Genomic DNA, 15,061 nt, shown 5'->3' with positions numbered 1-15,061 from the left:
AAGGGTATTGACCCGTGAAAACCAGGAAAGCGTCTTTGTAACCACTTTTAACCATAATACTTTGGCTATTTAAGAAGCAGATATACAAGCTCACTGCAAAAAATGTTATCTCAAAATATTTGCTTCTGAGGGTCCCTGGAACAACATATTTGGAGATGGGGTCGGCGGCACAAAACACATATCATTTTGGGGGTCCTTCTTGGCATGAAAAAGTTTGAGAGAACCACGATTATAGCAACACAAATCTTTCAGAAAACTGTTATGGATTTAGGAGACATTTGTAAAATCGCCCGCAGGTTTTAATGTGTTAATTTTCGCTTTGGCGTGCCATGACAGGCTCTTTCTCACAAATATCATAATTTCTACAAAAAGCACATTCTAACATGCTCGGTGGGACTTTGAATAAGGCTTCGTTATGAATCGGCATCGGCGGCGTGATGGAAAAGTCACGAAATAGCTTGTGAAAAGCCTCATGATTATGTCGCATATGCCAAGTCAGTGCCTCTCCTGACTCCCCAGTTGATTTCTGATCAAAGTAAAGGCACTAACAACCATTAATACCAATTGTACTGAAAGAGGATTAGCCTTTAGAGGTCTTTAGGCTGGAGTTTAGGGCCTTACGTTGGAATACAGTGTGAGCAAAGACCACGTAGAGGCCTGAGATACCTAGCTGTGGTTTCCAGTGACCCTGGTGTTCCTTTGGCCTGACTTGTGTGTCAAGCTGTCTGCAGGGGCGTCGCACCAAATTCTGTAGCCCTGGGTACAAGGAAGATTCACTTCAATTATTTTGTGCTTTAACTTTTGAAAAATAGCAGATATACAAGCTCACAGCGCGGCACCGAGTGCCGCGCTGCGAGCTTGTAGATCTGCTATTTTTGAAAAAACGTGAAAACTTGTGCAAGTCTTTGAATATTTCATATTCATATATTTTGGAAAACAAAAATAGTTTCTATGTCAGTGGAGGACCCCCAAAATGATATGTATTTGGCCACGGACCCCCATCTCGAAATATTTCGTTCCAGGGACGCTTAAAAAAATAAACATATTGAAAGATTTGCACACATTTTCATGACTTTTCAAAATAGCAGATCACTATTGGTGCTGCGCTGTGAGCTTGTATATCTGCTATTTTTCAATAGCTAAAGTATAAAATGTATACTTTTATCAAGGCCCCTCCTTGGGCCCTAGTAACTCAGTCCTACTCTCTCCCCCCCTTGTGACGCCCCTGGCTGTGTGCGTGTGTGTGCCGTTATTGAGCTGTTGTTGTGACTGGTGTATGAGTGAGCCTCCTCTCCTCTCCTCTCCTCTTCTCTCCCATCCCCTCCCCTCCCCTCTCCTCCCCTCCCCTCTCCTCCCCTCCCCTCTCCCCCCCCCCCCCCTCCCCTGACATAAATCGGTGACGTCAGTGGGACTCTCTGGGGCTCACAGGGCACAGAGCTGTAGGGCTTCTGGTTCCCTGGACCACCACACACCTGATGCTGTTGTTGTTGCCTTTTCACTGCAAGGTGTATTAGTCGTTGCTGTCTGGACGGAAACCTTGTATCTCCATGTTTCATTCACGTTTTACATCTTCCAGTGTTGATTTTTTTTCATAGCAAATTTAGTTTTAGTCTTGAATGAAAATGTGTTTAGTTTTAGTCATGTTTTAGTCCTCTGAAATGTTGGCGTCGAATGCCTGATTTTACACTTGGTTGCATGCTGAAAACAAGCTCACAACGTGTCGCAGTGCCGACACCCGAGCGCAACCAAGCATGGAATGACTTGTCTTTTAGTTCTACTGGATCTCTTCTCCACTAGTCCCTCCCTAACGTTTCAGTCTAGTTTTAATGTGTTGACGACATATGTTATATTTAGTCTTAATTTTAGTCATCATAGCTGACGACTTCCGAGAAAAGGTTTTGAGACCGCCCCTCTGAAGTTAGGAATGACCAAATGCCTGTCCATACTGTCTCCGACCACCGATCCGATTTTCGTCAGAAAGGTCTGGTTCAACTACAAAATGGCGTCACTCGCAAGTTCTGAAAAGCTTTACCCCAAATTAGAGTTCGGAAAGCTGCACGTTGGATAGTCGGAACTCTCAGACGGAAAGTTTGGTGGTTGGAGAGTGTATGGACAGCCCTTTAGTTATATCACCTCCCATTCCCAAGAAAGGTTCTGGCGTCGGAAGGAGTATGGCGCATTACTTCACACCTCTTTTACTTTTTTCGATGACATGCCCAAAATAATATTTTTTTATATTTATATAATTGATTAAAGTAAGTATTTTGATCAGCTGTATCAATATACTTTATATTGGACAATTAATGGTTGAAAATGTTAGATGTGCATGGATGGAGTTCCAGATTTGAACACATTAGGCCTGTGTTTGACCTTCCCAAGACATGAGTCCACAACAGGCTGAATAATGTAGTGTCACTGGAGCTGCTTACAGTGTCACGGTCATGACAAAGACCCAGAGAAAGGATTTGATATCACAACAGCCTGTGTCATACTGTACAGTGATGGAAAGTACTCACATTCTTGACTTAAAGCTATACTGTGTAAGATTCTCAACTAGTGGTCAGTAGCCATATAGCAAACCGCGGTCGCGTTCGCGTCTTTCGCCCGTTTTTCGTACCTTCACACCCCCGCGTCTGCCTCCACAACGCCGAGAGCTATCTTTAGAGGGGTCCCTGGTTCCTGTGCGTTCAGGCATTCCGGAGAAACGGACTACTTCACCCTGCCTGGTAGGCGAGATTAGCTTTTGAGTAAAGAGACACACGGGCGACTACAAATATGGCGACCCCACTTCAAGATGCGCTGCATTGGCCGGTAGTGTACCATGTGTGCATGATCGGCGATGTGATTGGGCAACGTATACACAACGTATACAGATGATGCAGATTACGTCATCATGGCGCGAAATTCTCCCCCCCTCACGGCTCATAGAAAACATATAAAGAGAAGGCTTCAGAAGCTGAAAATAACGGAGTGGGTGTTCTAAAACTTTAGCGATTTAACAGTTAGGACAATTTTAAGATTTGTTTTATAAAAAAAGTTACATAGTAAAACTTTAAGTAAAAGTGTCAATGTAGAAATTCACTTTTATTCTACCTACAGTACAAGGGTGAATTCTGAATAATGGTGTTATATTACAAAGAGAGCATTAGTGAGGACCAATTATATGAAGATTGTGATTGGTTGTTAATGGCTGAAGTCGTCCTTTAACTCAAATATTTAAAAAAATAAAAATAAATAAGAAAGGAATAGCCGAAGTAAAACATAAAGTGAGTAATAATCAAAATCTACAAAGTAACTAGTAACTAAAGCTCTCAAATAATTTCAGCGGAAACAAAAATACAACATTTGCCTCTGAGATGTAGTGGAGTAGAAGTATAAATTATTTAAAAAACGGAAATACTCAACAAGTAAAGTAAAATGTCTTCAAAATTGTACTCAAGTAACAATATATGTACTTAGTCACTTCCCGCCACTGATTGTGTCAAAAGTGATGAGAAAGGGCCTAGATTTGTTATGACAACAGCCTTGTGTGTGTGTGTGTGCGTGTGCGTGTGCGCGTGCGTGCGTGCGTGCGTGCGTGCGTGTGTGTGTGTGTGTGTGCGTGCGTGCGTGCGTGTGTGTGTGTGTGTGTGTGTGTGTGTGTGTGTGTGTGTGTGTGTGCGCGTGCGTGTTGAGCCCACATCCCCCAGCCTTTCCCCCTCAGGCCTCAGACACACACACAACGCTGCTCTCAACCCATTTATGGCTTATCAAGGTGATCTGTCTGCTCATACTAACGTCCTATCTGTGTCGAGGGCTGTCAGCGATCGTGACATTTTTACCTGACGATCAATTGTCACAAAGATAATTGCGATTAACCGTTTCCCTTTTCGTTTTCTTTTCTTTTTTCGTTGAACACTGGAGCATGTGAATAGAAAGTAGATTTCTGTTTGGCTTTTAGGATTTGAAATTACACACAGGGGCAGATGACCAATATATGAACCTAAATATACAAAGAAATGACTGGTATTATTTAATAACTTTATACTTAAGCAGGGGCTGACACTAAGGTCTGAGAGGCATTTGCCCGGTTGGGCAAGTACAGGTCATTATCTACTTACCCAAAGGTCATGCCCACTTGCCGAAAAGTAAATTGGCCATTAGAAGGATAAGTAAATTACTACATTTTGAATTGCCGTTCAGATTAACACTTTAAAAATGTCATACCTCAATTTGTATCCAAATACATACATAGTTATGATTGTATATGACTTCACATATCACACCTATTTTATATTTTTACAGTGAACAGTGAAAACGGCATGCAAACAGTGCTTTTACTTTGCATTCCAAAGACCAGAAGACAGAGCGCTTTAGCCACGTTCAGGTGTTTAGACAGATATCTTGTGCTGTGTTTATAATAGATGGTTGCGTCGCCTTTCAAATTTGCACTTGCCTGGTCGGGCAACCTGAAAGCAAACTCCACCTGCCCGAAAGTTTTATTTACCTGCCGGGGGCAGGTGGGCAAGCCTTAGTGTCAATGCCTGCTTAAACGTCCTATCTATTTCGAGGGCTGTCAACGATCATGAAATTTTTACCTGACGATCAAAAATAATTGCGATGAACTATTTCATTGTGGGTTTTTTGGAAGTTATACACAGGGCAGATTATGACAAATGTCTGAACCTAAATATGCAAAGAAATGACTGTCATAGTGGCATTAATGGATGAAAGAACCATGCGTTTCAAACCGATCCAATCCATAGTGGCGCAGTGCAAGCTTGTAGATCGGCTATATAGGGTATGTACGGTATATAGGGTTGAAGTGGCTAATGTATGTTTTGTAATAATGATCAATCTACAAAGTAACTAGTAACTTACATTTTCATATAAATGTAGTGGGGTAAAAGTACAATATTTGGGTCTGAGATGTAGTTTTGTACACATTTTCACGACTTTTCAAAAATTGCCGATCTACAAGCTCGCAGCGCGGCACTTGGTGCCACGCTGTGAGCTTGTATATCTGCTATTTTTCAATAGCTAAAGTATAAAATAGTTAAGGCCCCCTCCACCTTGGGCCCTAGTAACTCAGTCCCACCCCCCATGTGACGCCCCTGGTGGAATATAGTGACGGGCAGAAGGCAGAGAGGAGCGAGGAGGTCATCTGATCGGCCCTCTTTGCACCACTTCCTTTCAGTTGACCGGAGACGTGTGTTCTCTCGGCTCAGAGGGTGTCAGGTGACAGAGGAGGATGCCATTGGTGGAAAAAACGTTTTACTTAAGTAGAAGTATCAACACTGCAATGCAGAAGTACTCTGTTACAAGTAAAAGTCCGGGAATTGAAAATGGCATAGCTACAAGCTCACAACGCATCGTGAGCTTGTAGATCGTCTATTTTCAAATGGCCGAAATGTAAATACCGGTAGGTCTGTGGTTCATGTATGTTTTGTAATAATAATCAAAATCTACCAGAAACTAAAGTTTTCAAATGAGTGTAGAGGAGTAAATGTACAACAGTTGCCTCTGAGATGTAGTAGGTAAGTACATTTTATTTATAAAGCACCTTTCAAAAGTGCGGTCGAAGTAAAAGTACTGCAAACTGGCAATACCTCCAGTAAAGTGCCTCAAAACTGTACTTAACCCATTTAGGCTTAACCTATAGTTAGGCCTAAATCAGAAATTAGCCTACAAAAACAAATATGTTGCTACATACTGTACATGTACTGTAAGCCCCTCCCATACACTAAAATGTGTTCCTGGCCTGTACAGTAGTTGAGTAAATGTACTTTGTTACTTTGCGCCACTGGGAGATGCATGGTGGACACAGGCAGGCATGCTCAAGAGCAGGAGTTCCCAAACCTTTTGTTTTAATCTCGAGACCCAAATCACTCCTTATGCAACCTGACCAGTCATCAAACCTCAGCCTCATCAGTACTTATGCAATGTGAGCGGTCTGGTGCTGCTGGTGCAGCATTCAGTCATCCATCCTCACCTCAACACAGGAGAGTGCTTAGGCGTGCGTTGTTCACGTCAGGATCAGCTTGCAGCCTGTAATGTGCATCCTGCACAGTGAAGTCCTGAGTGTTACTTTATCCTGGGGTTCCTTATTTTCCTGAGTCAAGCCTTAATTACTCGAGTGCAAAAATGGCTTTTTTTGTACAAAAATATTTAAATTAAGACTGTGTTGTGTGTACGTCACAATCTTCATTGCTTTGAAAATGATATATTCAAAGATTTGCACACATTTTCAGGATTTTTCAAAAAATAGCAGATCTACAAGCTCATAGCGCGGCACCGAGTGCCGCGCTATGAGCTTGTATCTCTGCTATTTTTCAATAGCTAAAGTATAAAATACTTCCAGGATCAGCTTGCAGCATGTAATGTGCATCCTACACAGTGAAGTCTTGAGTGTTACTTTATCCAGGTGTTCCTTATTTCCCTGTGTCAAGGCTTACTCGAAAGGCTTTTGTACACTCATAAGTTACACAAAGATTTAATTAAGACTGTGCTGTGAACATCACGATCTTCATGGACTATACACAGTACACCTTATTGACAGAAACAAGGTCCCTTATGTGGCTTGGGGGGATGGGATGGGGGAATAAGGGCGGACACGTACACATAAAGGAACTGACAAGGTGATGTCCTGGTTGTAGGTGTGAGTGGTATTAAGATGTTGAAATAAGAATAATTCTCTTTAAAAAGAATAGTTAAATTCATGTGTAGCATTAAAGCTGTATTATGTCACTTGTTTTATTGAATACATTTTTATTTTGGTAGATTATGTCAATACAATATAAATAATTTATACTATTGGGGTGGTTGTATGGCCCTGCTCTTCTGTTTAGACTTGTGGATCCTGTGTGTCTAGATCGAACACAACCTTTGGAGACACAGTCCTGTTTCTGTTTTGATCACGCTTCTCCCCAGAGTAAGCAGGCAGACTCTATTCACTCTGTGGTTCAAATTTCAGCACTTGTGCAGGAGACCCAGGTTCCAATCCGGAGTTGAACAGTTAAGTTACATATTAGTGTTGCTATAAGTAGATAGCCTATACAGTAAAGAGGCCCCCCAGCTACGTAAATGATTAATTAATTACCCTATTGGGCCTGTACCTCTCAGAGTGTGATTTGTTTCCATGTGTACACTCTCAGAGTTGACACATTAACACATTCATTGCCGGGTAATTATCAATTAATAACCGCTACTTCTGCCAGTGTTTTCACCAATTTTAACTTTCGAGATCCACAGGATGCTTTTTCCAACACAGATGTAGGCTACAGTAAACACAATGTGACATTGGACAGACTCTTTCCACTGGAAAAAATAAAATTGTAACCACGATCTTCCATTCTAAAGTTATGGGCAGTTGATGGGCTGTGTGTGCGTGCATGCGTGCATACTTTTGTGCGTGCATGTATGTGTGTGTGTGTGTGTGTGTGTGTGTGTGTGTGTGTGTGTGTGTGTGTGTGTGTGTGTGTGTGTGTGTGTGTGTGTGTGTGTGTGTGTGTGTGTGTGTGTGTGTGTGTGTGTGTGTGTGTGTGTGTGTGTGTTTTTCAATGCACTATTGAGCATTCAAAGTGTTGCTGTATGTTCATTTTGTTTAATTTGAACATATTGAGCCACGCCTGTCTATGGTTTGCTCTCACGGTGTCTTATTATATAATAATAACAATAATGATTTCTTAAAATGTACTTTTATTGTTCTTTTTAGATATATTATGATGATGTTGATGATGATGATGATGATTATGATTATTATCATATTATCATATTCATTATTATAATAATTATTATTAAGAACATGTGTGTCATTGCACGTTCATATACAGTAATGTTGATCATGTGTGTCATTGCAGGGTCAGGTTCAGACTGCAGCAGTGCTACAGGATCCAGTGAGTGCTTCAGAAGAGGCAGAGTTCTATGTGCTTCTCCAAGGTTCTCTGCTGACCCATGTGACGGTGGCCAGGAGAACGTCTGACGCTCTCTCTCTGTGCTTCATGCTTCCTGGTAGGTCCATACCTTCTTTATAATACTGTTCTCCCTATGTGCTTCAAGCTTCCTGGTAGGTCCATACCTTCTTTATAATACTGTTCTCCCTATGTGCTTCATGCTTCCTGGTAGGTCCATACCTTCTTTATAATAATGTTCTCCCTATGTGCTTCATGCTTCCTGGTAGGTCCATACCTTCTTTATAATGTTCTCTCTGTACGTGTCATGCTTCCTGGTTTGTCCTGCGATACCTTCTTTTCATCTAGAGGTGTCCCTCCCACCTACGTCGCACCGCCAATCCAGATCGCTGTATCTGTAGGTCCTTGTCCCCTTTGTGCCCATATATAGAGATCTCTGTATCTGTCCGTCCATGTTCCTTTATGCCCATAAATGGAGTTCTCTGTATGTGTCAGTCTTTGTCCCTTTTATGGAGATCCCTGATGTGATCGGTTGTATGCCCATATGGGCATGCTGATACCCCTAAATATGGAGATCTCAGTCTGTATCTATAGGTTCTTGTCCCTCTTATGCCCATATATGGAGATCTCTGTGTCTGTCAGTCCTTGATATATGGAGCTCCTTGATGTCATCACTTAATGTGCATGCCCCTTTTGTGACGGACAAGATGCCTGCAAAGCACTTTGGAACTTTTTCCAACACAGATGTAGGCTACTGTAAACAAATTGTGACATTGGACAGACTCTCTTTCCACTGGAAAAAATAACATTGTAACCACGATCTTCCGTTCTAAAGTTATGGGCAGTTGATGGGCTGTGCGTGCGTGCATGCGTGCAACTTTGGAAAGGCGGAAAAAATAGCAGATCTACATGCTCACAACGCCTCGCATTGCGAGGCGTTGTGAGCATGTAGATCGTCTATTTTCACAATTTCTGCCTCTAATATTTGACAATTTGGACAATGTTTAATTTGTCATATTAGAGGTATTAAAAGGTCCTTAAATTGTCACTTTAGTAATGTGCAGATACCCTCCATACACGTAAACCTTATTTTGGTTTGTTTACTGTTGAGAGAGAAAACAATGTTTCACATTAAATAGCATTTTTATGACTTTTGGTTTTTATAGTCTTTCACTGAAAAGGTGCATGGTCTAACTATGTTTTTCTTAGATTACTATTTCTATGCATTCGATGTATTCTTATTGACGTATTGATGTAATCTCTTCCTTATTGTAAGTCGCTCTGGATTTAGAGCGTTTGCCAAATGCCTAAAATGGAAATTGTGACCATATATGGAGCTTCTTCCTCAGAGTCAAACAGTTTTGTTTGACTCATGAGGAGGATGAAAGCTAAAACGCCAGTCGCGCCTGAAAAATAAAGAATGAGCAGACAAGTCGAGTGCTCCAGTATTTTTATTTGGCTAGTCTCTCATGAAGTGCCCCAGGTATTATTCTCTTTGATGTAGCTTTCTGAGTACTTTCTACTTTTTGTACTTTACGTACATTTTGTACCTTAACTCATTTCTAGCCGATCCCGAGTATACTCGTGAAAAATACTTTATATAGAGTAACACTGGCGTTCTTACCCTATAGCCCGGCGGAAGGTCTGGGCACGATCGGCCTCGCCGATTCATCATCATCACGGATCCACGTGCACAAAATAGTAATGTCCATTTTCTCCAAACAACACTTTTAAAGCCAAGGATGGCATTAGATTCTCGCTACAAAAACATAATAACAAAGGCATCGATCGGCTATTTTAGAAACGGCATGGGATGACGACCGCTCCCGTTGAATGACGTCATGACGTCAACCCGGAAGTGTTTACGCAATGGACTTCTGGCCTTCAAAATAAGACAATGGAGCGTATAGGAGCCTGCGAGAGGCACGCTAGACTTTAGCCCGTTCATGTCTGGAGCACTAAATGGGTTAAAGGAGTAGTTCACCCCCAAAATGACTTTTTTTCTATTGATTACTCATGCCATGGAGACTTGAGTTCAATAATATTTGTAGTTTTTTGTCGCTTTCCTAAGATGAAAAATGTATTATAGCAAATTTACCCCCATTTATTCCGGATGGGGACCCGGATAGGGACTAATTTGGGTCCCAATCCGGAATCAATGGGGGTAAAAAAAAAAATCTGTCTTAGGAATGCGACAAATACAAAACAATATTATTGAATTCAAGACTCCATGAGGTGAGTAATCAATAGAAAAAAGTCATTTTGGGGGTGAACTACTCCTTTAACTCAAGTACATTTTGAATTCCAGACTTTTCAAGGCTTACTTGTTAGGGCACTTTTATTCTACCTATGAAGGTGGATTCTGCCAATGCATTTCAATGGGAATGGAGCGGTTTGTTGCCATTTGCAAATTAAAAATTCTCATTGAAATGCATTGGTAGAATCTGCCCTCATACAGTTGGTAGTAAAAAAAGTGTGGTGTGACCGTGCCCTACGGAGTATTACTGCAGTATTGATACTTTTACTTAAGCCATTTAGAGCGGGTACGTATTATTGCGTATTATTCTTTTATGCTTTAACTATTAAAAAAATAGCAGATCTACAAGCTCACAGTGCAGCACCGAGTGCCACCATGCAAGCTTGTAGATCTGCTATTTTTGAAAAATCGTGAACATTTGAATTTTGACCTGATTTTGACCCGATTCTATAAGTGTCTTCTAAATCCTTCTAAGGTGTTTTGAAAAACACATCTTTCTACGTCAGTGGTTCTCAAACTCTTTCACGTCAAGGACCCCTAGAATTATCTGTATTTGGCCGCCGACCCCCCGTCTCAAAATATTTTGTATCAGGGACCCCTCAGAAGCAAATATTTGAGTTATAAATGTTCACTTTAAAAATGAGATATTCAAAGATTTGCTAAAGTTTTCATGATTTTTCAAAAAAGAAAAGCAGATCTACAAGTTCGCAGCGCGGCACTCGGTGCCGCGCTGTGAGCTTGTAGATCTGCTATTTTTTCAATAGTTAAAGCATTAAATAGTTCTAGGCCTAAATGGATTTTTAAGTAAAACATTTGAAACCTTTTCCACCAATGTTGTCATTATCCCCCTATAGGCCACGACCAGCCGGAGAGGGTGTGTGTCAGCGTGTACTGTGTGTCAGAGGACACGCTGAAGCCCTGTGGTGGTCCTACCTCCGTGGAATACGTCAGGGACGTGGCTCAGGACATCGCTGAGTATCTGAGCGCCAACAGAGACCACCTGAACCCCCAGAGCTGCCTGGAGGTCCTGCGGAGGTTATCATCTAAGCGGGAAGACAACGTTAGGGTCTCAAACGGTGGCCATGATGAACAAGGTTTGTTAGACTGTAGTTTCTTTTTTGACTGTTTGGTTTTCAGTTTCAGTTTAGGTTTCGTTTTTTAAAAACCGGCTTGTTTTCAGTTTCAGTTTAGGTTTCGTTTTTTAAAAACCGGCTTGTTTTATTTTGTTTGTGTATTTTGAAAAGGCTTAGTTTTAGTTTGTTTTTTATTCGTTTGTTGAAATATGGGGTCGTTACGGTTAAAAAACAAAACGGAACCCAGAAATATAGCGAAAACTGCAGCTCTACAAGCAGACAAAGCATCGAGACAATGCATTGTTTAGATCGGCAATTTTATCAAATTTTCTTTACTAAAAATATTGGCTACTGACAAAGACTCTGTTTTTTGTTAGTTAGAACACACTGTAGTACAGTTTTGTCATTGTTAGTCATTGTTTTGCTTTTAGTAATTTTTTGTGAAGCCTCCTTTTTTGGCAACCAAAATTAGCTTTTCGACTGTGTGGCACAGTAGTCTACTGACCACTCCAAGGAATATGGGCGTTTCTTTCCAAAAAGAAGGCGCGCCCTTCATTTAATCTTTTATTTTAATAGGCTATATGCACAGAAAACATTTTGGAGAGAATGGGTCTCTTCTCACTACCTTCACAGGTGTTACCAAAGATACTAATGAAGGCTCTGTTCCACTCTGGTCAAACAGAGTCATCCATCCATCCATCTTCAACAGCGGTGCTGATATTGTGCATGTTGGCTCACTGGAAACGCTCTGCTACGCCAGTGGGTCTCAAAGTGAGGTCCAGGGACCCTCATGGTTCCTTGGGGGCTCCAAATGACCCCTTAAGGTGTGTTATGGGGGTCCTTGAAATAAAAGGCTTGAGAACCATTGTGCTACATGAAATGGAATAGAGCCTTCATTAGTATCATTGGTAACACCTTTGAAGGAAGTGAGAAGAGACCCAACTTCTCTCCAATATGGCTGCTGTGCATATAGCCCAGGGTTCCCCAATAGGCGGCCCGCGGGCCATTTGCGGCCAGCGGGGGGCTACTGTCAGGCCCCCACCAACCCCAGTAATAATGGTGGTATAAGAGCAGCAACAACACTAGTATATCGTCGTTGTCGGGTGGAAACCTCGTATCTCCAAATTTGTACGTTCTTTCGCAAAGTAAAGCCCTGCTTCATCATTCAAGGTCGTCTCACAAAAGTAGTGAAAACAGCAGATCTACAAGCACTATTATCGGCTGTTTTCACTAGTTTAAAACATTTTTAAAATGATAAATGCAAAACGAACGGTTTTGAACATACAAGGTTTTGGACATACAAGAGTAGCGGGAACGCCACCGTCGCCCCCTGCAATGTTGTGGCCCTCGGCTTGGTACCCTAGACATGATTCGGCCCTTGGGGAAAACTAATTGGGGAACCCTGCTATAGCCTATTGTAGCGTTTGTTCTGTTGTTAGTTTTAGGTAACTGTAACAACCACGAGGAGGAGGAGGAGGAGCGCTCCAGCGGTGAGCCCCAGGATGCAGCAGGTGTTCTGGGGGAGCTGGACCAGAACATCGCCCTGGCTCTGGCTAACATGGAGGAGTTCCCTCATCACCACCAGTGGAGGAACACGCAACACCAGGGTGCCGCCGAGACGGCAGGTAAACGCTAGCCTGCTTCCAGACCATAGACCCCGCCCACTCTCAGAGTGGACTCTTTCTCTGGTCTGGAGCTGAGTACATGAATCGGGATTTATTTTCGGCCCGTCCAATGAGCGCGGGGGGTGGGGGTGGGTCTAACGAATATCCAATCCGTGCAGCAGTTGAAACGATTCAAACGAAGTTCACACACAGGCAGGCTGAGGAAGGCACACATGCACGCATGCACGCGCTGATTTCGCCAAGCTGTTAATGTTGATTACATGTTTCTGGTCGCAGTTCTGTGTGGAAGCAGTCACTGGCACAGACAGAGACACACACACAATCACACACACACACTCCGCGACCGTGCGCCACGTCCACCATGCGTCAAAAAAGTCCCTCCCCGTAAATCGCTCAGAATAGGCACAGTTTCAGACTACTGTGTGAGCTGAGTCTGAGGGGGTCTTTATACCAGTTCGCTTGTAAACGCTGCCGGTCTCGTTTTTGATTTATTACCCAAAAAACGTCGCGTTTACACCTGGTTGTTGGTTCGTTTTTCTGCGTTTAAACGACAAGTTGACAACGCATGAATCAAGCAAAATGTGTCATGTTCCCACTCCAGCCTACATAGGCCTATACTGTGTATTTACCCTTCAACTATAAAATATAGGCTATATTGTTTTTAATGAGACATGCTTTGTAATTAGGCTATGCTCCCAAATCCATATTATTATCGTCTGTTCGCATATTCAATGAGTCCCGCAAAAGGAGGTTTTTTAGCGAGGTGAAGTGAAACACCAACAAAAGTCACCTTTTGTTGGTGTTTCACAAGATGAAGGTCGGAACATTTATAGCCTATGGAGCATATTTCTGGACATTATCTACAGGGATGGGCAATGTAAAGTGAGTTCTGTCTTCTATCTGCAACACAGAAGTATAACGCCATGCGAGGCAGCGAACGAACGGAGTAGTTTACAGAGGCACATAATAAATTCATCATGCCTGTTGCTAAGTATTGGCAACATGACTGTCTTGCAGCGTGCCTTCACACGTGCAAGACCAGACAACAGTCATGTTGCCATACCTTAGCTCTTACTGAACTGACGCACTGGTGCACTGGGATGCGGAATTTGTTTAATTTCGCTGTTTTAATATTTAAATGGTATGATGATGATGAAAGCAACATGCGTGCCTTAAGAGGAGGCTGGACGCACTGAGAGAAAAAGCGAAATAGCCGATCTGCAAGCTCATAATGGACATGATTTATTTGCCTAGAGGAGAGGGAGCGAGGATATAAGTTTTTGTGATTATGATGTGGAGTCGTGGTCTCTGACTGACTGGACAGTTAGGTCTAACAGTGGACTGACACTGGACTCTTTATTCTGTTTGTCTGTCTGTCTGTCTGTCAGCAAGACTCAGCATATTACAATATTACTCACTCATTAGTCCGCTCGCTGCTTCTGTGATGAGATGCGGTCGCGGTGCGTGAAGAATTAATCCAGTATTTGTTGGTGAGAAGTTGAAAAGGGGGAACGCAAAATAGTCATTAATCATTAGTTTGCTTAGAATTGAATACCAATCCATAGCCTAATGGTTTAATTTAACTTTGCGGAGAGGAGAGCTGTTGCAGCTCCGTCAGGCTAGGCTTCCAGGTGCGACTCGTAATTATTGATCATCATCTGACCTACTTCTGCTGGCAGTTGTAATTGATTATTTTGTCTATAAACCAATAAATGTTTTATAGCCAATAGGCTATAGACATTTTTAAAAGGCTTTCATAAACTCCTGACATTTTTCAAATGAGGTTTGGGCTAATAGATCACTATGTGTTCAGTTTAGGCTATTTTCTGGGTTTTAATTAGGCCTACAACAACACAAATAATAATAATAATATTTTCGGTTAGTCTGACAGACTGTGACACTGTTATGCAGCATGCAGGGGAGGGGAGCAGGGGAGGGGGTGCTATGACATCATCGCATTTTCACTCGCGGCCGATTTCCTATATTACATCGGTGCGAAAACGATGCGAAACCACAGAAATGCACTTTCAGAGCCGAATTCCGAAAAGTATCGGATTGGGTCATAAAAACGCGTCTCCGTGTGTCAAAATGGCCGAATCAATAGTAAAAACTATCGTCTACTAAAAAATCTACCTCATGTAAAGACCACCTGAGATCAGGCTAGGTAAACGTGGCTGTCTGGTGGAGTATATTGTTCACAAAGTGTTCAGCTTCTTT

At 42.2% G+C, this 15,061-nt stretch overlaps 1 protein-coding gene across 1 annotated transcript in view; it reads left to right on the top strand.

Annotated features, from left to right (window-relative positions):
• Positions 1 to 6,567: 6,567 nt before the first annotated feature.
• The window catches only part of arhgef28a (Rho guanine nucleotide exchange factor (GEF) 28a), a gene marked incomplete at both ends in the record, with an annotated part of 154,239 nt that continues 145,745 nt past the window's right edge, over positions 6,568 to 15,061 (top strand). The window contains 4 exons of the mRNA XM_080742851.1: positions 6,568 to 6,594; positions 7,839 to 7,989; positions 11,001 to 11,240; positions 12,665 to 12,844. Coding sequence (XP_080598977.1) covers positions 6,568 to 6,594; positions 7,839 to 7,989; positions 11,001 to 11,240; positions 12,665 to 12,844 — 598 coding nt within the window. The remainder of the gene's footprint in view (positions 6,595 to 7,838; positions 7,990 to 11,000; positions 11,241 to 12,664; positions 12,845 to 15,061) is intronic.

This window comes from Nannobrachium achirus (genome assembly GCF_963921795.1).
Source record: "Nannobrachium achirus genome assembly, chromosome: 15".
Taxonomy (NCBI): domain Eukaryota; kingdom Metazoa; phylum Chordata; class Actinopteri; order Myctophiformes; family Myctophidae; genus Nannobrachium; species Nannobrachium achirus.
Note: the sequence above shows the minus strand (reverse complement) of the source record. Positions and strands in the feature narration are given on the sequence as shown.